At 31.0% G+C, this 26,839-nt stretch overlaps 2 protein-coding genes across 8 annotated transcripts in view; one reads left to right on the top strand and one right to left on the bottom strand.

Moving 5' to 3' along the window:
- The window catches only part of LOC114934596 (uncharacterized), a 148,074-nt gene that overhangs the window by 37,255 nt on the left and 83,980 nt on the right, over positions 1-26,839 (top strand). The window contains exon 1 of one of the 7 annotated variants that reach the window (XM_085488545.1): positions 2,684-2,720. The exons of the other annotated variants lie outside the window; for them this stretch is intronic. Coding sequence (XP_085344671.1) covers positions 2,694-2,720 — 27 coding nt within the window. The 5' untranslated portion in view covers positions 2,684-2,693. Of the gene's footprint in view, positions 1-2,683; positions 2,721-26,839 lie in introns of those variants that run through there. 7 annotated transcript variants of the gene reach the window in all.
- Positions 1-26,839, bottom strand: part of car (vacuolar protein sorting-associated protein 33A) — a 122,804-nt gene that overhangs the window by 45,858 nt on the left and 50,107 nt on the right. The window lies entirely within an intron of this gene.

The raw sequence follows: 26,839 nt of genomic DNA, 5'->3' as shown, positions 1-26,839 counted from the left end.
TTAGGCACGCGTGCATACGGGTTAAGTGGTTTCTATCTCATTACCGTGTAGACTATACGGTCACCCAGTGTCATAATAAATAGAGATGTTGAATGCACAGGCGCGAGGACCTTCGTATTTCAAAGCCAGTAGGGTTCTATTCAGCCTCGATTCAGAGTGGCGTAATACGCTACAATAAAGTCAACCTAGTCGCCGGTCTCTCGAGACGTCTCTCGCTTTGTAAAGGCTTCTTCCTCTGCTTTTCTCGTATTGCTTAGTGTCACTGGAACTGCTATTATATAAAGTATTTGACTTTAAGTCTTAAATGCGCCCTAAATTATCGAGAAAATACGACGTAAAATATTATAGTCATTATAATGCAAGAAAATTAGGTATAAATCCAAAATTCTTGATTTATTTTTGTTTAAGAGCTTTTAATATAATTGTTTTATACTTTATTTTCTTCTAATTTATATTATATTATATTCTTATTTATATATAATATATTTATCATTTGTTAATATTATTATGTAATTCAGATAGATATCAAAAAGAGATGATCCTGAAAATTTTACATAAATCCTTGATTTATTTTTGTTTAAGAATTTTTTAAATAATATTATTCTATAATTTATATTCTAACTTATATAGATAATTTATATTATATTTTTATATTATATTTTATATTATTATTATTTATTTTATATTATATCTTTATATTATTTTATATTAAATTCAAATAGATAGCAAGAAGAGATGATCAGCTTTTCCTCAACATTCCAAATATTATTTTATGCAATTTATTTTAAATATATTTTAGAACGCGATTACGAGTAAACCTTGCAGCAGCGCGATATGAAACATATTTTCTCGAACTACGTTTATGGCGTATAGTTATATCTCGTCAAGTTAACGTTTATTCGTGTTTGCGCGGCGATTATAGTCGCTATATGTTGAATTTTCACGGTTACCGCAGCCAGGTGTTGGAATGGTCCTTAACGTCATCGTCAAACGCGCGAGTTACACGATGATCTATATGGTTTGATGTAAACATCCCGTCGTAAATTAGGGCATCGCTCGTCGGCTCCTTGGAAAATATCTCGATCCTCGGGATATTACGTCGGGGTATCTACCGTTCGGGAGAAACGTCTCTTTTCGACGTCTCGGAAAATATTTGCGCGACATCATTCTGACGTTCTACGGGAAAGAGTCTTCCTAAGGCAAATTATTGGATTTTACTTATTTTAAAAATAGGGAAACTTTAGGAAGAGCAGCTCAACCGATTAAAAGTCGCAAATATGATATGTAATGTCATTTTTAAATTGTTTGCCAAAGTTTCAGATTTAATAATACAATCAGTAAATGGACAATAAATTTACTGATGTATTTAAGAATCTTAAATCGTTCATTTATTTAGGCACACTTAATCCTGCCATAATTAAGCGCGATAAATAATTTCCGAGTCATTTATTCGAAATCCCATCCGTAATATATAATTATTTATATGGCGCGATATTTTCCGCACATATTTTAATTTATATTTCTTTTCAATCTTGTTTGCAATTCTGGGAAGTAGTTTATTGAATGTTTCTAGAATTTCCAGCACTTTCATCATATTAAGCATATATACGAAATAGAAATCGTTCAGCACATTTCTTCGAAATTAGACATTGGTAAAATATTTTAAGCCGTCATTCGATCAATATAAAATTTTATTCGGATTGTAAGTTAATATATACAGATATTGTATAATAAAAAATGATTATCGAGTTATGGACTTTCAATAATTCTTCTCTTCAGTAAATATATTAAACTAACGAATAAAACTTGTCAGTTTGCAAATCGATGTAAATACGAATGAACGAAGCCTTCTGTAATAGCTGTAAACATCTTTTACAGTCCATTAAGTAGTCTTCGATATAAGCATATCTACTTGGAAGTTTAACTATAACTGTTTAAGCGGACACAGTTTCTTGCTTTCGATCGGAGAATCCGCACGTCTTTATTCGTTAATATCATTCACGCCGTATACGTATATCCGTTTCTTTAAAAAGTTTTATGTTACGATAAAGTGTGGTAAACTATATCATACTTGTGCATTAAAAATAAAGGAGAAAAAAAGTTAAGAAGCGCACGTGTAGAATTATTAATCTTTTCATTTTCTAAGTGTTCGCAAGAAACAAGTTCTTGTAAAAAAGTTACTGTTCAGTTATCGATTGTTTTTTTTTTTGCAAGAAATTATTCTTTTCTGAATCGTTACGTAACGATTATTTATTACATTTTTACATCTTCTTAAAAACATAAATGTATACAACAAAGATAAGAGTCTACGCGATTTAATGATTGATCGATTATTGGCTGTATCCATTTCCCTATTATTAACGAGAGAGGTCGTAGATTATACGACTGTGTTATCATTAAAAGCATTATATTAATCATTGTCAAATAAGATCGGAAAACATTTATTTTCTCTATCGGAGAGATCTGCGACCCATTAATGTCGCTACTTAAGAGAGATCGATTTCGGTATGATTTATAGGTATTTCCGGTGCATTTTGTGTGTGTGTGTGTGTGTGTTTGTGTTTGTGTGTGTATACGCACGTACACATTATGTGTATATATATATATATAGCGTACGTTTGTGTGTGCGTGCGTGCGTTATTTGTCGAATACTCATAGTTGTGTATTCACAAATTTCAGGGGCGCGAGCTATCATGCGGTTCTTCAAATGCTTTACTTCTGTAAGTAAATGTCATGTGTGAATGGAGTATCCGAGAGAAGCACAGCACGCAATTCTATTACATCTTTCCTGCACAAAATTTTATGAAAAATAGATCTTTTCGAAGAAAAACACATTTTTCAAATGCACAATCGCACCAGTTTTGGCGAAATACGATTTAACGCACAAACATACATATACCATATATGTATATGGTATAAGGATTGTCCTACTTTTATCGCAATAACGTCTTCGCATTAATCAAATAATAACTGACAACTTTTCTCTTTAACAAACAAAAATGTAGGATATATCATTCCTTGTATTCTTTAGTAGCCGTTACCCTCAGAAAAGTTCAAGAGATTTCAACTATTTGTTGCCGTTTCGTAAAAATTTAATATCCGCTCTCTCGACGAATTCACTAATTATAAGACAATTTGAAACGATGTGGATCTCTAATTAATTTCGTAGAAATGATAGAAACTTAGCTTATCACGGCTTTGCCGAGACTGAGCCTAGCTACGATGCCATTTAATTAGAGATTCGCCATGTGAAATGTCCTTATCGTTTCTGTGTCAGTTGCGGAAATGCTTACTCGTATTCACGAATATTGAGAACGTACAAACATTGTGACTTGTTCTGTTTACAAATTCCTTCTCATCGCGAATGAATTCTGCGATCATGCGGAATAGCTATCTCGCGGAATATTTTTCATAAAGAATGTCTGAAAATATTGAGATGCTAATATTTTTAGTAAACGACTGGAAAAAGTAAAGAGAACAACTTTCGTGAAAATATCTTTTAAGTTTTAACAGAGGATAAACCATATTTTTGAGATAAAGTTGATTTTATTTTGATAGTTCTTTTTTAATTCGACTTTTAATTTTTTGATATTGTTCTATAAAAAGAGAAAGAAAATAATGGCATTTGGAAGATTATACATTAAACTTTCTCTCGTGACATTTAACGAGTATTTTCTTAAAACTGTTAAATTTATATTGTTAAAATATAAATATATATTACCAAGTATGAAAGAGCTTAAAATAAACTTTCCTTTATCACGGAAAAGAGATTCTAAATTCGTCAAAGTATCTGGCAATAAAATGTCATCCGCTTATTTTGAGATATAAAATTATCGTATAATGTGTCATATATTTATACAATTTATATTTTTATCTCGAGAAAAAAGTTTTAATGAAAGATTATTATTATTTTATTAACAATACTTTGAAAGTCTCACTTCTCAACTAAAATTTCTATTTAGCACAAGTATCTCAGACAGCTCCTTTTCGTCAAAGTATCTAGCAATAAAACATCATCCGCTTATTTCGAGACATAAAATTATCATATAATATGTCATATATTTATACAATTTATATTTTTATCTCGGGAGAAAAGTTTTAATAAATGATTATTATTTTGTTATACAATGCTTTGAAAATATCTCTCATCTCAATTAAAATTTCTATCTAAATGCAGGACAGTTTTTCTGTATTTTACAATTTTTGCATAAGTATATCAGACAGTTTTTCTCTATTGTTTTTTTTTGTGTCTCGATGAGAGGAAAAGAGAGAGAGAAAGGATTTTGTACGGAAGATTATGCGGGAGGAAAATGTTTTTAGGTTACATCGGGGAAATTAATCAAGGGACGAAATTACTTTCGCTGGCGAGGTCTTCCGACATTCCATTTCGCGCGCGAGCATGAGGCATTAGCGTCTGACACACGGTAGTGCTATACTACTTGGCTCGCTACTACTAACAGCTGACTCACGACTCACGCTGGCTCGCGGAATAAATGAGCTCCGAATTCGGGCCTGGATGTAGCATCTGCGCGCGTGTTTGCTTTTCAATATCAATTTTTTGCCCCCATCAAAATAAATTATCATTAATATCTACTTCATGGGAAAGTAAAATTGATTACTGGCACGTGTAGTAGAGCGGGAGTATTTTTCGGTAATTGACCAAATTGATTAAATGTTGAAAAAAAAAAAATATATTTTAGTACTCTGAATTGTCTGGGGAATATTTTTCACATTCTTCAACGGTATAAAAATACAATATTCTATTATTATACAAATATATGTCATATTGAGTTATTAAAGTTGAAACTCAAGTGACGAATAGGTATATTAATTGGACATTAATATGGAAATGAAAGTTTTCTCTTCATATTTAATGACGATAAATATCCACTGTATTGAAACTTGTTACAAAGTATATTACGAAGTATACGAGATATTTTATATTCACAATCTATCTTATCCGTGTCCGATTTTCGCACGTCGCGCGAGAGAAATAACTTCTCGTTGATTATTGATGCTCCGTAATAAAATTCCTGATACTATGAAACTAGCGTTTAATGTAGCTCCCGCATGAGTACTGACAGGGAAGTGAATTCGTATCGTGATCCGTCGGTCTTATCTTCCATTTCCAAGAGCATCGAGATACGTGCGCGACCGGATAAGAGTCTGTGTCACGCGAGACAGGTTTCCAAGGAAGAGACAGAAACTTGAGCAGAATTGAAAATCCCCTGCGGCTCCGAAGAGTGGATAACATAAATCTTTATTCCGTGCGAGTACACATTTTACAATTATTTAATATATCGCGACTCGATACTATATCGCAGTTTGAAAAATTGGAGCTAAATGCGAAAAATGGTATTTTTTTGTCAATTTTTAACGAAGCGAAACGCTTTTTCACTTCTCGCAAAAAGCGAACCGAGAAATCTTTTTCGTTTACAGAGAGAGGAAACGCGCGAAAGTGACACTACGTGTATAGTTCGTAGAATGTGAAAAGAACGGAAGGTGAAAGCAAACGGTCCCTTTTGTCGAAATCTGAGCGCACGTAGCATAGCTTTGCGGTTCTTTCGGTAACGAAGACATGCAAAAGACGCCGACGGAATAATATATAAGCTTGATTATCCTGCGCAAATTCGCGACGATTCACTGAAAAAAATTATATTCTCATCTTAAGTATATGCCACTTATCTTTATTTATATCTTCCACTAAATTAGCCACTAAAAAGATCCTCTTAATTTAAGAGGAAAATTCTCTTATTATTTATTACATATTTAAATGTTAAACATATAATTGAATATTTTTTACGTACTGACATAGTTAAATCCACATTTTTTAATATTATATTATTACTTTTAATATTAATTGATAAAGTTATAAATTTGTTATAAATAATTTAAACAATTTTATTTTATTAATTTATTTTCAGTTTTATTTAAAATTGTATTATTTTATTATATTTATTTATTGCGGAATAAAAGTTGCAAAAAAAGATTAAGAATATACAGTTTAATTTAAGAGGATATTCCAAAAAGCATTACATAAAGAAGAAAATATCCTCATTCATTAAGAATGTCTATTAAGAAGACTTGTAAAGTATGCATTTTAAGAAAATAATTTCGATGTTGCAATTGCATTTTCACGGCTTGTATACTTATACATACGTACATACATACATACATACATACATCTATACCGAGAGGTAATCATCGTGAATACACGATCGAGATAGAGGTTACACGTGTCGGAATAATGCCAAGTGCTCTTATAGAGTCGCGTGCCGATAAGTATGGAAGATTTCATTCCAGCTGATATATTTCTATCTGCATTTTAATCGATGCGTGCAATTTTTTTGATAATGTTTTTTTCAACCTTTTACAAAAAGAAACAATATTATCTGTGTGAGAGTTTAACTGAACTTCTATCAAAATTAAAGGTTAAATACACGATCAATATCACACATTGAGTAAAATATTTGAAATATGTATATTATATATATATATTGGACGATTATATTGACTATGGGGAAAATATACACATATATTGCGTGAATAAAATATAAAATATATCCAATTTCGCGACATTTATTCTGCAACTTCAATCAATATATTGATAATTGTGTTGATAATTATATTGTATATAATTAACGTTATTGCCCAATATTATTCAGTTTACAATTAGTTTACATGAGACCGAATTTATTTAACTACCTCATTGTTTAATTTTTTAAATTTTATTGTTGGTCAAAAAACATTATTCGATAACTGCAGTAAAAAAAATTTAGATTGTCAAAAAAATAGATAATAATCCTATATATATTGATATCGTATTAAATCCATTCGAAATTATTTCGATTAATGTCACGACGTAGTTGTGTAATGATAATGTTTACAAATTGCTTTAATAAGCTGGATAGAAAATATAAAATATAAAGAGGTGTAGATATTCTAGAGAAATGAAGAGGCAAAAGTTTAATTAACTCTCTTTTATATTTACGATGTAATTACATGAGAAACCTTGTGCATTTTCTTTCTTTGATTATCCGTAACTTATAAAATCGTAAGATTGCAAATTTATTTGCCCTCATCCTATATATATCGCATCTCTGTGAAAGGATTCCCAGAACTTTAATCGATTTCGAATATTACATTTATATAAATGCTTTTCATTTCTATGTTTAGGGAAGAGAAAATAGCAACTAAAATCGTTAAAATTTCACAATTAGTCTCTTTAATGGAGCAATTCAGAGAGAGAGAGAGAGAGAGAGAGAGAGAGAAAGAAAGAGAATCTTTACTTCTGCCTTCGATTATACAAACTTGATTTACAAAAACAGCAAAATGTGATACATGAAAATCGTACGTCATTATATATTTTTTACAATTAAATTAAATATTACAAACTAGAGAGGATTAGAAAACAAAATTTGTTCGTTAAATATTTACGACCTGTATTTTACGCCTTTAAGAGAGAATCATTAAAATCTTCTGTAAATATTCTTTTGAACTACGACAATCTTTTGTCCAAGAATGTGTATATATTCACGACTCTGAGTAATTACGTGCATCACAGCTCAGAAATAAGGAGCACTGGGCGAAAAGGAGAGTCTCCACGATCCAAAATAGCGTTTCTACGAGCATAAATGCAGGCATTAGAGTAGTAGAGACAGACTCGATCGTAAATTGTCGGTGTAATTTATGGGCGTGTATTCTTGACCGTAAAAGAATTTCAAATAATAGCGCTGCCAGATCTCTAACTGTGTGCGTATGTGCATGTGTACGTGTGAGTGTGTGTGTATATTCGTCAGTAATCAATGAGTCGTCTAATGCGGACAAGCAAATACGAGTGAACACATCCCTTATCGTTGAGCGAGTCAAGTACTCGAAAACGTCCAAACGTCCTCTGTAAATAAAAAAAAGACTAATGTACGCGAGACGAGTGCCAAGAGTACGGATGTTCGTAAATTAAACTGATCGGACTTGAACTTTAGTTTTGTTAAAAGCACGATGCTTTTCTTTTTTTTTTTGTGTGTTTGTGTGATATACCTATTAATGCCAATTCCATGTACACTTTTATCAGAGTACTCGCATTAATTTAACTCTGCGATATATTTTTCTTTTCTCTTAAATAATGGTATTTAAAGATATGATATATATATGGATAAAAATTTGCGTCAATTAAATAAATAACTACATCTCGTAAACAAACTGCATCAATATTTGCAAATCGTGAAAATTTTTCCACGAAAATTGACGCAGAGGGAAGCGATTGTTTTATTATTAAAATATTGGTTTATTCAAATATTTTTGTCTTTTAATTGGGTTAGGGGAGCTAATGACAGTTCTGCAGAATTTCTGGTAGCTTGTCTTTGTCATGTCATACTATGGAATATAGAACGAACGTCTTATTTCCTTATTTATCTTCCCTCTATTTTGACCTGTAATAGAATAATCGCATTTGTACATAACTATCATGTATATCGATCCAGTGCACAAAAGAGTCTCGAGTTTAATATCCGCTGTGACAAAAGCTAAGGTACGTCTCTTCTTTTCCGCCTACGCTTTGATTTTCCTCTCTCATAACAAATGAGTTTGTTATATAGATCAGAAGTCTTGAGCTTCAATCCAAGTCAGAACTTATTTGAAACAGAATATTTGCTATGTTCGACTGTTCCATTGTGAAAATTTAGAATTATACTTGAGATAGTGTTCTTTTTGCCAGATTTTATTTCTTTATGCAACTATATCATATATCTTACATCTTAAAAACAATATATGTCTGCTTTAAAATATATTAAAAAAAGACAACTAAAATTATGATTGAAATATGTGATTTTTTCAACGATTTCGTGAAATCGTTGAGATAATATCACGAAAATGACAAGATTTCAAAGAGTGATAACTTTCGAAATTCTGATAGGTTTTCTCGTTAAAATTAGAAAAGACAATATTGTCAGATGGAGAATCTGCAACTGAAAAGAAATGCGCATCCAATGCACTTCACATATCCGCTTTGATGTATACATTGTGTCGAAAAATATACTTTTGTGTGTAATCGACATCTTCCAAATTTATGGTCTTTGTCAATTGTCAAGTGCAAGCAGCACATAACTTTTTTATACTGAATTTTATCGATTTTCGAGCAAAACAATTTTATCTCCATTCTCTCATTATTTTAATGAATTGAAGCGATCAAACAAATCTACATTTTAATGTATAATTATTACATTTAATGTATATATTATATATATATATATTATATATATATATATATAATATATAATATAATATTTGCGAAATCTTTCCTCTTCATTATCTTCAGATAAAAATAAAAGATAATTAGGACTTACGATGCACAACAGGGAAATTGCACTTCAAAACAATGATTTATAAATTGATTGAATACAAGTGTTTCCAAATTATTAATGCAGCATCCAAAATAATTAACATTTAAAAACATTATTTTGGGCAATGTTTTTCATTTATTCTTTAAATATATACTTAATAAATAAATTTATATAACTTTTTAAAAGAACATTTTTTAAATATACATTTTTACGAAATATGATAAATAAAAATCTAATTTTTATGTAAATAATCTAAATAATAGATCTTAAATGTCGAAATATCTTACTAATATATATATTGTACTATATTAATTACGAAATTATCATATGTATTTAAAAAAAAATCAAAAATATTTTATTATGCGTTACATTACATTGCACGATGATGTGAAGAAATGAATTACGAATAAACGAACAATTAATGTTACAAATAACAAATAAGAGATTAAATAACTTATAAATTGCTCATGATTACTCACCGATGTCTCTTCAAGCCTTCTTTTTCATCTTGTTGGCATTCACTTGCGAAAACGTGATTAATTACGATTATACTAATCAGTAGAATATAGATAAACGCTCGGTATACACTTTTACATATTTTATTGATATTAAACGCTAAATTCTAAAATAACAATATTTTAACATTTCACATTGTTAAAATCACATAATACATGGAATGCACCTACCCGTGCGAGTTTTATGTGAAATGATGAACAAGGCTATTATATTATACCTAACTTTTATAATAAATATATTTAATATTTGTGATGTTGCAAACTTTACACATCGCATAGTTTTGGCGTATAATTAATTTTATTATGACGAGAAAACAACATAAGAACTATGGTCGTACAAAGGAATTTGTAATACTGTTTCTATTTTTATATAATATACATTCGCATTATAGTATAAGTGGATAAAATACATATATTCATATTAAAACAAAAGATAAATATTCATAGAATGTAATACGTTAAAAATATTTCGTTGCTTTATCAAATTTTAATCAAATAAATCGCTCATTTTTTTAACATATCAAGTACAAATGTTCAAGTTTTGCTAAAAGTGTTTGATAAGTAATAATAATTGTAGCTAAATATTTATATTCAAATGCAATTTGTTAAAAAACAAAAAATTCTAAAGTGATGAAATTCTTTAACATTAATACACGGAGCGATTCTACTCATTTGAGTTTCGACAAGCAAATGATTACAAAGTTGCTATTACATACTCTTTTTAATACATTTATTTAATATTTCGAGATGTCAACAAACATCACCACATAGTTTTGACGCGTTATTTATTTTATTGTAACGAGAGAACAACGTGAAAATAGTTGTATAAAGAAATTCCGCGCAACAATGTTATCTTCGTTGTTGAATAATATACGTTTATAAATGAATTGTAAATATGTACATTCACTAAAATAAAAGATAAATATCCGTAGAATGTAATATTTTAAGAATATTCCGCTTTGTCGCACGTCGGATTTTGATCAAATAAATCGCTAATTTTAATAAAATCGTCAATGTTAAAAGTTTGTTATTAAGTGCACGCGTGTTTGATAAATAATAATTATAGCTAAATATGTATTTAAACACGTTTTATTAAAGAAAAATTCTAAAGTTCTTGATAAAATTCTTTAGTATCGGTAATACGACGAAACGAGTGATTTTGTTCGAGTTTTGACAGGTAAATGACAAGGCCGCACTATTGTAAATAATAGTGTACTAAATAATACGATGCGAGAAGCAAAAACTATGTGGTAACATTTGTGTATGATGGGATTTCTTTGAATAATAAATATATATATTATAAAAACTAACAATATAATAGTAGCGTCATTATCATTGATACGATCGAAATTCAATCACATGATATTAAAGAAGCATTTCAGAATTTTTTATTAATAAAGCGCGTTTAATTAGTACATATTTAATTATGATTTTATTAATTGCGAAATAATCTGTTCTTTAAATTCAATTATTTCACGATTGCTACATTTCTCGTTACTTAAATCGCTCGATCTTGAGTTTTACTTTTGTTTCTGCGGTTTTCAATCTGAAAATGATTAGCAAACTACATTTAAAATCGACGAAATATATTTAAATATTTAAATTTCATAATGTAAGATATATTCACAAATCCAAGTGCCAAGATCAATTATCGATCATAAATATTGCGATGAAATGATAATCTACAATTGCAATTGTCTATTGCTTCGATTTCCGTTTGAATCGAAATGTATAAATAGCACGAAATATCTGCTTTGCTAAATAGCTATCGCCTTGGTGCAAATTGTTAATCGCGCGAATTAATTATTCGCGCAATCCGATAATCTCTAATTGTGATAATCGCTTTGTATATATCGTCGCATTATTTCGACGAATTATGATCGCGACAAGAAGATATCAAACGTAGTCGTTTCCTATAATTGTTACAATTAACGAGTATTGGAAATAATCAACTCGCGCGATTGACAATCTGTACTGCGAGACGGCTATTTGTCAGAGTAGATTTTATTTCAAGCAGAAATTTATTATATAATAGATTCATCTAATTTAATTTTATTTTTTATTTTTTTTTAATTTTTTGTGTTAAGCAGAAATGATCGCACGTTTCACATTGCGATATACATATGTATGTACATATGTACACTATATTATCTTTCAAGTAGAAATTTATTATATAATTTTAATCTAATTTAATTTAAATTTTTATTTTTAAAAATTTTTGTTTTAAGCAGAAATGATTGCACGTTTCATATTGCGATATACATACATATATACATACACTAATATTATCTTTCAAGTAGAAATTTATTATATAATATTAATCTAATTTAATTTAATTTTTTATTTTAAAAAATTTTTGTTTTAAACAGAAATGATTAAACAGAACACGTTTCATATTGCGATATACATACATATATACATACACTAATATTATCTTTCAAATAGAAATTTATTATATAATATTAATCTAATTTAATTTAATTTTTCATTTAAAAAAAATTTTTTTTACGCAGGAATGATCGAAATATGTATATCAACTGTTTGTTAATTAATTTAATATAATCAAGATATACAGATTAATTTCGTAGCAAGAATATTTCCGCGATGACAAGGGATTAATTATCACGCACTGTATCTGACCTTTCTCCGCGGCGCGTGTAGCGCGCGATTATTTACATAGCCCAACCTTGATGTCATTCGCGTGGCGAGGCTCGAACGGGCAACAGCGGCGCGAGCTCGCTCCGCATGTCGCTCGTTACTTTTCGACTCGCGATCGCGAGAATGTCAACACATTTCGAACAACTCTACATATTCGGACATCGCATATACATCCTGAGCCATTAACTCGAGAGTTGCGCGATATTATGTAGTATGTCGAAGTAAAGTTCTAGAATTTGTTAATCATCGATAGATCGACAGATCGGATACAAAATGATTTTCTAAATTTAGCGACATTGTAATACGTTTAATTAATATACACTTAATCGCGTAATTCGCACTTAATCGCGTAATTCGATATTTATTAACCACGTAATAATACTTCGGGGCTTATGTACAATATCGATCATTATTATTAGAATGCGCATGTTTCGCATGATCGAAATCATTCGTTGTGCGAGCAGTCGACAAAGCAGCAGATGTTGCATTCAGAGGAAATTTATCTTTGATTTTAACGTAAATATTTATTTATTTACATTAATATTACAATGCGAGCATATATATGTTCCATTAATAATAAAAAAATACTGTCACAGAGAATAAATAGTTGGAGAATTTGATCGTGTAATTCGAGAACAGATTTTGCTTTGTTTTTCCATTGCAAAATAATAAATAAAATACATGTCGCGTAAAATCAATCGGGGAAAGTTCCACGCGATCGTTTGTATTCTGCTAATTAGTGCACGCGCGACAATAATTAATCATGTTTTCGCGAGTGAGTATAAATGTGAGTGTCATTAAGAAGCAGCAAAGGGATAGATAAAAGAGGAAAAGGTGACCCGGGGAGGCATCAGGCGATGGTGGAGCAATCGTAGAGTGAGCAATTTATTATTTATTGAATCTCTTATTTATTAGATGTGCAATTGATTGCTAATTTATTTCGGTGATATCAATTTTACATCATCGTGTAATGTAATGTATATCAAATATTTTAAATTTATTTATATTATAAATTTATTTTAATTGTTTTAAATACTTATCATAATCAATATTGTTATATAAATATAAAATATTTTGATATTTGTTTAAGGATTTTTATTATTTAATTTATTATTTAAATTATTATTTATTTATTATTTAAATTATTTATAATAAAAGTTAATTAAAAACATTATTATATTGTCGTATATATTTAATAGAAATTTGTATATGTATAAAAATAATTTAGTTTAATGTTATGTAGAACGTTTACATTAACTCTATCTAATCTATTTAAAAAATAAATGAAAAATTTAATTGTACGAAATAATTAGTTTTTCAAATATTAATTATTTTGAACATAGCTGTTTTATGTATAATATAATTTGTATTTTACACACACACATCATTGTGCTCTGCAACTCCGCTGTTGCATATCAATAAACGACGAATTATTTTTTATTTCGACAGACTGTAATTTTGCAAAATATATATGAATGTGAGATAGAAAGGATTATTAAAACTTTTTTTTATTTATTATGACACATAGTTTTCTTTTTTTTTTCTCTAAAAACAGAAACTTATCAAGGGATCTTTCTTTGGAAACCTTTTGTCCGGAAATATTTACTACACTCTTTCTATACACTTCTTTGACTTTACTATACTACTCTTTTGACGAGTTGCCATTCATATGGTATTTCCGCTAGGATTATCTGAAATTTTTCCTACATATTTTTCTTGCGTACAACTATCGTTCGGAGATGTCTCGCCTCGGCCTCGTTCCTTCATCTATCTCTCTAGCTATCTTTTCTCCCTCTTCTGCTCCTCTCTCTCTCTCATCTTTCGCTCCCTACTCGCTTCGCCACCGTTTCCGCGCCGTCCATAGGGACGATTGACGTATCGATTCCAGTAGGGTGGTGCAGTCTGGCCTTCGCCACCGTGTCTGCGTGGTCCAAAAGTGCTGGCGTCGTCTGTCCCGCCGTTCTTCGTCTCCTACACCCGTTTCCACCCTATTCCTCGACCTCGTCCTCTCTCTCTTCTCGAACTGCCAGCTCCTTCTCGTCTCAAAATCAATGGGTCGAGTGCCATCTCTGTCTCGTTCTCGGTCGAGCATGCGAGAATATACGATGACCAAGGTTCACACGCGGGTGAGAAATCGAAAGATCACCACTAGAGACCACCGGGGCCACCCGGTTTTTGACCACTTGTCACCGCACGCTAATCGATCTCACCCCTTTAATTTATCCGATAATGTTACGACCGTTCAAATTTGGTCGAACTTGCCAAAAGACGACCCGACGATACGTCAAATTATTATCGATTACTGATGATGCGATACGTTCGTATTGGCAGATCGACATGTGACGAACATTCACGAAGTTGTTTCGCATAGATTTTCGATATTTTGTCTGCATAGTAAAATCTCTCAAACGTGACAGAGGAATGTACAGGCAGAACTCGTACTTTACTTTCGAAACTTGTAGAGTGAAAAAAGATAGATATTTGCAGATCTAGATGAAAATTGTCTGGATTTTATTCATGTCTTAAAGTTAATCTGGAAAAAATAAACTTGATAATTTTTTGACCTAATTTTCTTAATTATTCTGAAATGATTTATTTCTACAATATTGCTTATTAATATCTCTCTTTTAATCGATTTTTTACTTTCAACTGCAATATTCTTTTAATTTTATAAGATGCTTTTTACATCACGAAATAATATAATACAAAGTATAGAATAAAGTATATAATAAAAGTACACACTTTTTATAACAAGCAATATCGAAGAAAATATGGAAAGAACATATTTGCTTCTACGTCTTTTAATTATTATGGTTCAAGAGAATATATTTCTTTTCCATCTTGATATATCTTTCGTCTCGCAGTTATGTATTGTATATCTCTCATCGTCACAGAAATGTCACAAAAATAATACAAGCAAACTGCGAGAGCAGTCAAATGTGAATACGCCAATACAATTGTTATGTATATAAAAGAATATTGGGATGCATATTCAACATTAGACATGTTCGAAATACATTTTTATTTCAATACAAATATGTTTTGCAAAAGAACATGCAAGTGTAAATAAAACATCAATGCTCACGTGAAATGATACGTGTGTTTTATAAAAAATTGTGACATTGATTTAAATCATCCAATATTATATTATATACATACTTCATGAATCAATCTTTACCCTTTCATTTAACTGCTGCGATAGAAAACTGAGATATTATTTTACTATTTATAATGAATTAAAATTGCAAAGAAATACTCTTTCGCACAGATAGATTCAATTTTGACGTTCGCACAAATTTTATCGGTATCTCGGGATTTATCGTAACCTCGCACAGCTACAACTTGCCGTTCGATCGTGTCCATTAGGCTGCTTCAACAGGTAGGCTGGTAACTACAGCACTCACGAGAATGTTTAATGTCCTCGTGAATCGCAATGTCAGTTCTTAACACGATCATAAATTTCATTTGGCCGCTCGAAAATATATTGTTCTAATCCGTTATTTAATACTTAAGAAAAGACGCTTGTAGAGGGTAAACTTTTTGAAGAAAAATAAAGGAAGAGACTATCGTACAGTTTCATATTAAATATAATATAATATTTTATAATAATTATAATAAATATTATATAATAATATTTTTCATAAAAGTTATATTAAAGTTACTTTAAAAAATGTTACAAATTATATTCAGAGGCTGATTGTGGTCCGTGAGTTAATAGACATTCGAAGAGGGAAGAAACTTAATTTTTCATTGCGTTTACGGACATTTTGTGAAAGTATTTATTGCCAAACCGGTATCTCATTGCGTCACACGCCGAAGAATCCCTTGTGTTATAGTTTGTACAGCGAATTATAATAGCACAATGCGCGAGTACGAAGCGACAAATCCTCTTAGAGCTTGAGAACTAATTCATTGCGTTAGAAGGGTACGTTGATACGGTAGATGGGTGTGGATGGATACGGACAATGCGGATGTAGAAAGACACTCAGTTTGTTCAGTCGTAGGCAGAGAGGAAAACAATTTGCAACGCTTCTATAAATGGACGAGCAGCACCGTTTTATGATATAAGCGTACGAGTATTTCACATTCTGTTCCTTCTCACAATTATTCACAATCTTTTTGTTATAAAGTACACTGAAAAAATGACTAAATTAATGCATATTTAGTTTAATGCTGCCAAATGAATCATTTATTTGAAACAAATAAATATTTATTTGTTTTGAAAAGGATTTTCTTATATCAAATAAATATTTTTCATATCAAATCAATATTATTAGTTTCAAACAAATGATTTATTTGGCAGTATTGAAATAAATACTTATTCAAATTCAATAAATTTTTTTTTAGTGTAATATGTTATAAAATATATTATGTTATCAATCAAATTTAAAAGTTTCGCTTTAAAAAAATAATTGGCCGCAAATTGGGCGTTATATATAGTTCTAACTTTTCAAGTTTTTTATGTCACGCTGCAAAATTACTTTTTGATTCTGAATATCTGTCTATTCTCTATCTGTCTAACCGAGCATTTCTGCGACGATTTTAACAATCCCAGTTCATTACAAAATTAAAGACTCGACAGTAAGACGCGAATTGAATTCGAAGTTGACCGCGAGTAAGAGTAAGGTGAAATGGCTAGTCAACTCTCAAGATCAATGTCCAGACGAGCAGATCTGTCACAAAGCCACTGATTGCTCGATCAATTTGCGATCACGCCGTATTTTGATCATCTATAAGAGTTAATAATAATATATATTATTATAAGCATAAACTCTAGAAAATTTTGAAAATATAATATTTGTAGCACATTTTAACGAAAACAAATATTTATTTTCTGAACTTTTTATGCAAGAGCGCAATAATATAATTATTTCTGTCTTTCTCGCAACCGCGATGTTTGATTGATGATTCCGTGCTTTCGGCGTTTGGTAAATAGATGACGTTATAAAATTTCTCTGGTAGTCGCTCATGCGAACTTATTTTTGGACGTGATCCAGAGACGCAAATTTGCAACGCCAGTTTGAATCGGAACATCGGTTTTCTTAACTCGTTTAGCATGTACTTTATGGTATTTCGCCCCAGTAACGTCCGTATTAATCATCCCATTTAATTCATACTTAATTTGCGGACTCGAATTCTTTCTTCGCTGTGCAGAAGAAGTAAATTCTGCGGGTGATTTTAAAAGAGATCTTGCCAAATTTTGCGCGTGCGGAATTAAATTGCGCATAATAATCAACAGAGATATTTGTTGAAATTTTGATGCACTTTTTTGCGAACTTATGATATTTCAACATCTCTATTAATAATTAAATAATAATGTAAAATCAAGTAGTCTCTGCTGAATATTTATCTTAATTATCATGTGTTTTCTATACAATCATCACAAAATAATTACAATCAATTTTTAAAATCAAGCTATACAATTATTTATATAAATGATTTGAATATGTGATAAAATATTATTTTAAAATATTACCTTATAACAAAAATTAATTAATATAATTTTGCTTCGAGAAATGTGACTGATACTTTTATTATTTATTCGCCTGTTAACTGATGCATATCGATCATACATTGACGTACTTTTAATCTAATTTATTAATTAGATTAGGTTAATTAGGAGAGCGCGAGGAGTAATTACGAGATTCTGATCGGGGCGTGGCTAATGCCAAGCTGACCATTGTTTGACACGTCACCGCCATTATTGGCGGTTGATTAATGAAATTCTGCTAGTCCCCTCAAAGTGCTCTTCCGAATTGAGAGACAACGTTGAGAACTTTACGATAGATCATTTACTAACATTAATGAAATATTGGCGGTTTCGACGTGTACGATGCTGCTCTGTTCATTATTTGTTGGAACCTCCGTAATTTTTCTTTCCTTTCTGCTCCAGCTATCAAAAACATGAATAGCATAGCACGTGACATTTTTTGACAAATTGTGATTAGGATCATTATTTCGTTTTATATATATCGAGAAACATTTTGTTGGCTAGTCTCAAGAGGCACGAAAATCGCCGTGACATATATTTAAAAGATTTTTTAATTTTTTGAGAAGTAACATTTACACAGTTGAAAAATTTCTGTTAAGTTTAACAAATGTGACATGTCCCAAACGGTCTACAGAAATTTTTGTGTTAATTTAACATTATAATATAAATATGTTAAATGGAGACACAAATACTGAATTAATATTTTAACATAAAATAGATGCAAAACTTTAAATAATTTAAAATAAATTTTGTGTAAAATTAACTGAAAATATGTTAATTTTAGATTTTATCGTCCTTATTTATAAAATAAAAAATTAACATTTTATTCCCGTAAATTTTAACAGATAAATCTTATCACTAATCAAACAGAATATATTTATTGTGTAAAATGAAAAATAAATGCACATATTGTTATTTTTACATCTTTTTTCAACTATTTTAATAATTCAACAATAAAGTTTATTTAACGCACCAGCAATATGTTAAATAAACCCACGAATGTGTTAAATATTTAATACAAAATTTTAATGGGGACCGTTTGTAACAAGAAAACACAAATTTTCCTACTGTGTAAAAATTCTCTCACAATTGGTTGATTATTCACTTAATTAATTCTTGACGCTTTATGTAGTTATCGTAGTATTAGATGAAAACACGTTGAATTTACAGCTCAACTTTCTTAGAAGACGCTTTGCGGATTGCGAGTGATAGCAAGAAAGCGGAAATGCTGCGATAAAGTGGCCACAATATCTTAGTTTGCGTTGCCAAGTGAGAGCAATTCAACGCTAATTGCGAAGTCAATAGAAATAAGTACCGACAGGTATTGGATTAATTAAACCACCCCGGGAGAATTAGGGCGTAATTGCGGTCGCGAGTTGCCGCCGGTTTTCTCTCTCTCTCGTCTCGGTATATTTGCTAATACACAATATCCGGATGATTGCAGGAATGTCTGACTGACCGTGGTCAGTCCTTGGTCAGTTCTCTCATCCGAGATGTTAGAAAATCCAATATTCCGAGATGAGATACAGCTGTGCATAGTTCGAAGATCGTTTTACATGCAAAATATGAAAGACAATTTTCGTAATTCTCCGCTTTCTCGTCTCGAATTTTCTCGAATGAGAATCAATTTCTGTTGTATACTATAAGAGAATTTATAAATATTCGATAAAAAAACTTTTACGATATTTGTGGACTTTTACGATACAGTCGACTTCTCCTAATTAAAATAAAAGTAACGCGAAAGATCTCCTGATTTGACAAATTTCGATACCGTAGTTTGAATATTTTTCTTTTGCCAAGTAATATAAAATCAAATTAATTTTCGAACTTTATCATCTAATTAAAATACCTCAAATTATTGTTTCGTTATTTCAGTTTCCGCAAATTATTGTGCATTTCATGCATTTGACAGTTTTGTTAAATGTGTAATAATAATAACATTTTAGTGGCACGAAACGTTCAGCTGCCTGCATGATAGCAGAGAGAGGAATATCGGTTTCTCTGATTGATACGTGGAAATCGCGATTGGCACCCTCGAGATAGTATTTAACAAACGCAAGAAAAGAGGATTTTTCGAGACCTGTAGAAAGTGTCGGTTTGTATGGAGCTAAACCAGGATTTGGCTTGATGGATTAGGATTGTTATGATAGTTATTATTTCAAACGAGTCCCCGTAAATACGTAAAATACTCTACAATTCATATATCTAAAGCTGTGAATATCAGACGTATGTCATTTAGTTTTGACGAAAGAGAGAGTATTCGAGATAGAAATTTATATGAAATTTTTTCCGATGAAACATATTTATTTAAGCTATACAGTTTTTCGATGTGTTTCTTTTTCGCATCTATATCTTTTGTTTTTTTTACAACTATATCTTTTGTTTTTTTTACAACTATATCTTTTGTTTTTTTTACAACCTGCTATGATTCGTATTCAAATATTGAGTGTTAAGTAGCAAATGTTTTAAGGGAAATTAAATTGAATTACGAAGTTTGAAAATTACACATGTATATTTATATATACAATATTATATACATATTAACTAAGTTGAAATTTTAGTTTTGTTATTTTAAGCTTAGTATACATATATAGCATTTTTCATTTACATCTTCAATTCCTTTAAATATATTAAGGAGATTATTGATTAAATTTTTTTATAAGAATTAAAAAATTTAAATTAATATGACAATTATACAATACAAAAAAAGAATATTAATCAAATATTAATAAAAGTATATTTTTATACACATATTATACAATTTTTTTTATTGAATATAATTTTATTATTTAGAGGAAATCATGAAGAAATTTTGAAATTAAGTCGAAGATAAAGTATTTTTTTTAATTGAAAAATACTTTTCTTTCTATCTAAGAGATGAAACAAAAACGGATGAAAGAGATGATTAAAAGAAATACTGTTCTCTCATATAGATCATCGGGGAAAAGATTCCCACTGAAGACCACTGATTTTATACTCGTTTTGGGCAATGCGAAAATGAAACGTTTGATACTCGAAGCGAGAAACAGCGAGCATTGTCTCGCATCTAAGGTTTTAGTATTTGAAAAGAGAAATACCGAGATATCTTTTCTTGTAAAAGCGCATCCAGTTAAAGACTTCAGTATTTGAAACAGATAACATCGAGTATTCTTTTGTATAAAATAGAGAAAGAATAGTTTTAGATATACATTTGAAAATAAAAGGAAAACATTTGGCATTTTCTTCTACAAGATATCCCTGAAAGCAGAGAGTACATGTGCAATTTGTGCTCATAAAAGTAGAAAGGAATTTTAGCGAATGTGCATTGGATCTTAAAAAAAAATCAATCGTATCACTTAAAGTTCACTCAAACACAATAAAACGACAAATGCATAACTATATATATATATGTTTTAGCGATTCAAACAGTTCTAAAGTTTCCGGTGACGTAAGAACGTAATTTGTATGTTAAGTGAAAATTACGAGAGCTTATTTTTGAATTTCGCGATAATCGCGTTTGCCCTAGATTAACTTTAACAACGATGTTTATTCTTTGTCGGAAAAGTGTAACCACCTCTCCTGCATAGCTCGCAGCACAGTTTATAGTTCGTGGATCACGTTGCTGTCAGAAACTCCCGCAACATCGTTAACTCGCACTCCCGAAGAGGGATTCTCTCTCTTTCTCTTCCCTCTTTCTCTCTCGCTCTCTCCCTCGTGAATTTGTTGTACATATAGCTCGACAATGTCGTTAATAATTCTGTAAAGTTGTTGCAGCGTTCGATATTGCCTAACGCTGCGATAAATATGTGTTGAGATTTTATCACACGTAATTATGAAATAAGATCGCGAGAAGAGGAGAAGCAATGCGAGCTTTGCTTACGTTTCTCGCAACTATGGAAGATACTTCGCTATACACGCGCGATCTCCATTTTATAAAAAAAACATTCCAGGGAAATAATCTGTAAAAAAAATAATTTCTCTCTACAATCATATATCCTCTTAAAATTACACCTCATTACCGTCTTAGCTCATTAAAAGTTTGATAGCATTAATGTTTTAAGCGGACTTAACAAACAGCGATATAATCACCTTAATGTTGTCGAGGATCGCATCAACGCTTTGATTGCGCGTTTGTCGCAAACGTTTTCACGAGACAAAAAGGGAAATCGAATGCGAATTTCATCGCATACACACTCCTTTTACTTCGCTGTAATTTTATAGTTCCATTTCGCGCTTCGATAAGTATTGCTCTTAATCGACGTCGCCGTCGTAAAATGTGAAAATACTCCCGTGGTCGTTCAGAGGAGAAATTTTTATTCATCTCCCGCGTATATCTGTGTGTATGAAATTTTTTAATATTTTACACACACACTTGGATGTTAATTTAAAGCGCGTCGTAACTACCCTTGGCGATTCTATGCGCTCGCTTAGCGGAGTTGCAATTTTAATATCCCCTTTGAGCGCGATGCTCTCGGACGGCATGTGTTTTCTCTTCGTTTAAAGGGGAGCCACGTCTCGAATTAGACAGCCGACCTCGTGTATCGGATCGCATTTGCATAACGCGTGACCAGAAATCATGCGCAGCGCGATAAGGTTAAAGAGATCCTAAATACCGCCCTGTTTTATTGATAACACTTCAGTTTTCTGCACCTTTTTCTCTTTATTGCTTTATTAGAATAATTAATACTTTCTTACGATTATATAAAGTACATATAAAAACAAAGTTGGTATACCTATCGATTTTATGTTAAAAACAAGAAGAAATTTAAAATTTAAACATTTTTTGGTGTGCTTTAATGGAAAAGCATTTATTATTTTGTTCAACCAAGAACAAGAAAAGAGGGTGCAAAAATGTTTTATCGATAAAACTTTATTTTTGCGCACTCTTTTTTTTATTGGTTAATTTGAATAATAAATAAATAGAAACAAAGCGCGAACCTATCGATTTTATGTTAAGAACAAAAAATTTTTTTTGCTTTTATACAATATTAATAATAAGAGAAATAAGATGTAATAAAGTTCCTCTAGTTTTCCGAGAAAGGTCATTCATTTCGGGACATAATACATCCGATATGGAAATTATTCAGCGATCCGTGCACCACCACGTGTGTCGACCCTTCGGGGTCGACCGACTGATTTAGGCACCGATTTAATCCCGTCGAGAGACATGAAAGTAGAATTTAATCTACGATACACTCGAGATTTATGGTTCTATATATATTCATATCGCACCGGATGAACATGCACTAAAATTTTGTGAAAGGATTACGTTTTTCCTCTATACAAAATCTTTCTAAGGTAGTAAATATAAGTTTGATGGAATATTCTCTACTAATTCTATCCACATGAAATATTCTGTAAATGGACGAATTTTTCCTTTTAATCTCGTATAATTGGATCTGCTGTGTTAATTGCTCAAGGCTATTCTGCCGGTTCCACATTTTCATTAACGAATTGGCTTTACAATTGGAAACAAAGAGCCTGCAATTATATATATAACGTGTAACGTGAAGTAGAGAGAAGTAGGGCTCGCTCTTTATTGTTGTGTAAACCACCTTTCCTTCGCGAGAGGATCCAGTCGCGAAACGTCGTTTACGTTTGCCGCAACTGGAAAACGGAGTTATCACTCGCGTGGGTGAACAAACGTGGACAAGATACGACGTATTTTCGGTTTTGGCTCCGAGCCGAACCACTTCATGACAAAAGGAATTCCGACAGTTAGCCAACCGTAATGGCGGACTTAGGGAGCGTCCGGGGAAAACGTATAACGAAGTTGAATTTCATAACGAAGGCGCCCGCTCACAAGCCACATCAACTGAACGCAAATGTATGTTGTGACGTATGTATACAGTGTGTCCCAATCTTACCGTACCATCCGTTTATGGGAGATTCCTAAGGTTATTTGGAGACGATTTTTCCTCAGCGAAAATGTCGAGGAAGGTCATCATCTTTTTTAATGTTCCCAATTCCTAAAATTATCTCAATTATCTTTGTAACTAAGCTTTAAATAAAAATTCTATTAAAGTAAACTTTATCTAAAATTAACTAAAAAATGTAGTTTTGTTAATAATTTATTTGTACAAAGCTTAGTTTACAAAAAAGCTTTTATTTTCAATCGTTTATAACTCGAAAATTATTGGTGCCTGGGCATTTTCACTGAGGAAAAATCGTCTTCAAATTACTTCAAGAATCTCCCATTAACAAGTGGTACAGTAAGTCGGGGACACCCTGTATATATTATATATACATATATATATATATGTGTGTGTGTGTGTGTGTGTGTATGTAATGTATGTTACGAAGCTGCTAGCTCTCTCTCGTATTCTCGACGTTGCACGAGACGTTGTGTGCTCGCCTGTCAGAGATTGAATTCCCGAGTGACCTATGACGTGCGAAAGCTCTCCACGTGAGATTCGATCGTAATGCAAAAATTCGCGGGAAAGCTGAAACCCTAGCTTTGCCGAGTATTATACTGGACTTTCCTCTCCATCGTAATCTCGACATTGTGACTCGGATATATTTTTCGAATTTCATCTCTTTACCGAGTCTCACCATATTCAATTTAGAATGTTCACCTTAGACTCTTCTCGTCTTTCATGTCGCTTTCTCGTCCTTCTCTTCCACGCGCGCGTTTTTTTAATTTATAATAAAAAGGACATAATATATAGAAAAAGAATCAAATATTATATTTATCTGATATATTACATTATGCAAAACATAAACGCGCGCTGTTGCAGTCTATGTTTTTTTTTATTGATTTTTATCTCAAAATTTGGTTTCCTGTGTCAAGGTTTACTTCTATTTTCGTTGTACACGAATATTGAACAGCGCGCGATCAATGATGAGAAATTTCCTTCGCGTTCGGTAAGGTAGAAATGTTGCATTAAAAATGCATTATATACACAAGATGTCTCCGAAAAATCACTGGATTTTTTTGTAGTAAATTTTCTGGTCAATTTGAAAACGATTTTTTCTTAGCGAAAATGTCGAAACGTCAATCATTTCTGAGTTATAACCGATTGAAAAGGAAAAAAATTTTTTCAAACTAAAATACTTTGTGAAGTTGACAGGTTAACACAACTATATATTCTCCAATTAATTTCAGGTGAAATTTATTTATTTAATAGAGTTTTAATTTGAGTTGCCAAAGTATTATATGTGATGAGAAAATTGGAAATTTCTAAAAAATAATAATTCAGACATTCTCGCTAAAGAGAAATTTACTTTAAATTGGCTAGAGAATTTGTCATTAATAAAAATATATCCGATGATATTTTGAAGAATTCTATAGAGATAAAATATTTTAATTCGTAATATTTTTAATTGTACATTCCTCTTAATTTGGACGTAAAAATTCGCGCATGTTGTAGTAATACTATGAAGTGAATGCGAATAAAAAATACAAGATGCCTTTGTATGTCACGTAATATGCAGACATGTGTATCGCATGCACAGTTATTTGGACGCACCGAAAATTTAATCCATATAACTACGCGATGTAACATTAGCTCTGTAATCTTTTTTATCTCCTACTGTTTGTCGACCACAGACCACATATGCATATATTGAAAATAAATCACACGTGTTTTAACGAAGCCAGCACGGAATTTAAATGTCTGATTTTTATCAACATTGCCACTTGTTACAAAAATTTTCGACTAATTATTTGTATAAATTTGCAAGCTGTTGGAGAGGAAATTAATTAATGCGATTTATTCAATGTAAAATTTGCATCTCTCTAGATTATGTATGTTTTTTCTCTCGTTTTAAATATATACATATATGAATAAGAGAATTTTTTTATATTAAAAAAAAGTAATTAAAGATGGAAAAATTTTATTAAAATTTTCAAAATTAGGTGTGATATTTTTCAAACAAATTAATTCTAATATATATAATTAATTGATTTTATTTAAACAATAAATAATTCTCTAAAATCGAATAATATCCGTTTAATTAATTTTTTATACAGTATCGAGAGATTTTTTACGTTTACGCGAAGGAAATCTAAATTTTTATTGTCGATCCCATAACTTTCACGACTAATATAAATGATATAATTATTTCCGACTGCGATAAATATAAGAGGAAAATCAGGGAGTCAATTGCTGAGGTTAAGAGAAAAAGATGTAATATATTACTGATATATATATATATATATATATATATGTGTGTGTGTGTGTGTGTGTGTGTATTGTCGCCTAAATTTGCCGCTTTTTTTCACGTCGAAGAAATCTCATTCTGTCTGAAAGGTCTTCATCGACCGTTCTGACGTCGCAAAAAAAGCGAGAGGGAAAAACCGCGAGAGAGAAAAACTGCGAGAGGCTTTTCATAGCGCGGACGCAGCTTTGTTTCGCTCCTACCGTTCGGAAGCAAAAAATCACAAAGGAAAAGGAGATGGATGCTTTTGTCTCTCTTCTCGGTTTTCCACAAAGAATTTATGGGGCATCTTTTCTGAGAATGCAGATTCAATTATGCCAATTTTGTGATTCCACGAACAGGTCGCTGTCGTCAAATCATATCGTGATGAAACTTTGATTCTGTAAAAATTATGTATTATTTTAATTATTTTTACCATTGTTTCATTAATTATTTTTATTTCTTATTTAACGATCTATTTCTCTTATAAGGAAAGAAAATTATCAGAAAACGAAATAAAATAATATTGCCTATAGCCATTTGCAATTATTATATCGTTATTAAATGGCGATATTTTACGAATATTCTTTTTTTGTACGATATGAACATGAGAATCTTCATTTTGTCAGAAAACGCGTGCGTTTTATCGTCTCTAAAACCGTATAGTAGATCTTAAAAAAGATGACACGGAAGGAACTGATAGTGAAATTCAAAATGGT

This window comes from Nylanderia fulva, unplaced genomic scaffold (assembly GCF_048542155.1).
Source record: "Nylanderia fulva isolate GAGA-0341 unplaced genomic scaffold, ASM4854215v1 Scaffold7, whole genome shotgun sequence".
Classification (NCBI taxonomy): Eukaryota; Metazoa; Arthropoda; class Insecta; order Hymenoptera; family Formicidae; genus Nylanderia; species Nylanderia fulva.
The sequence above is the reverse complement of the archived record's forward strand: the minus strand, read 5'-3'. Positions and strand labels throughout refer to the sequence as shown.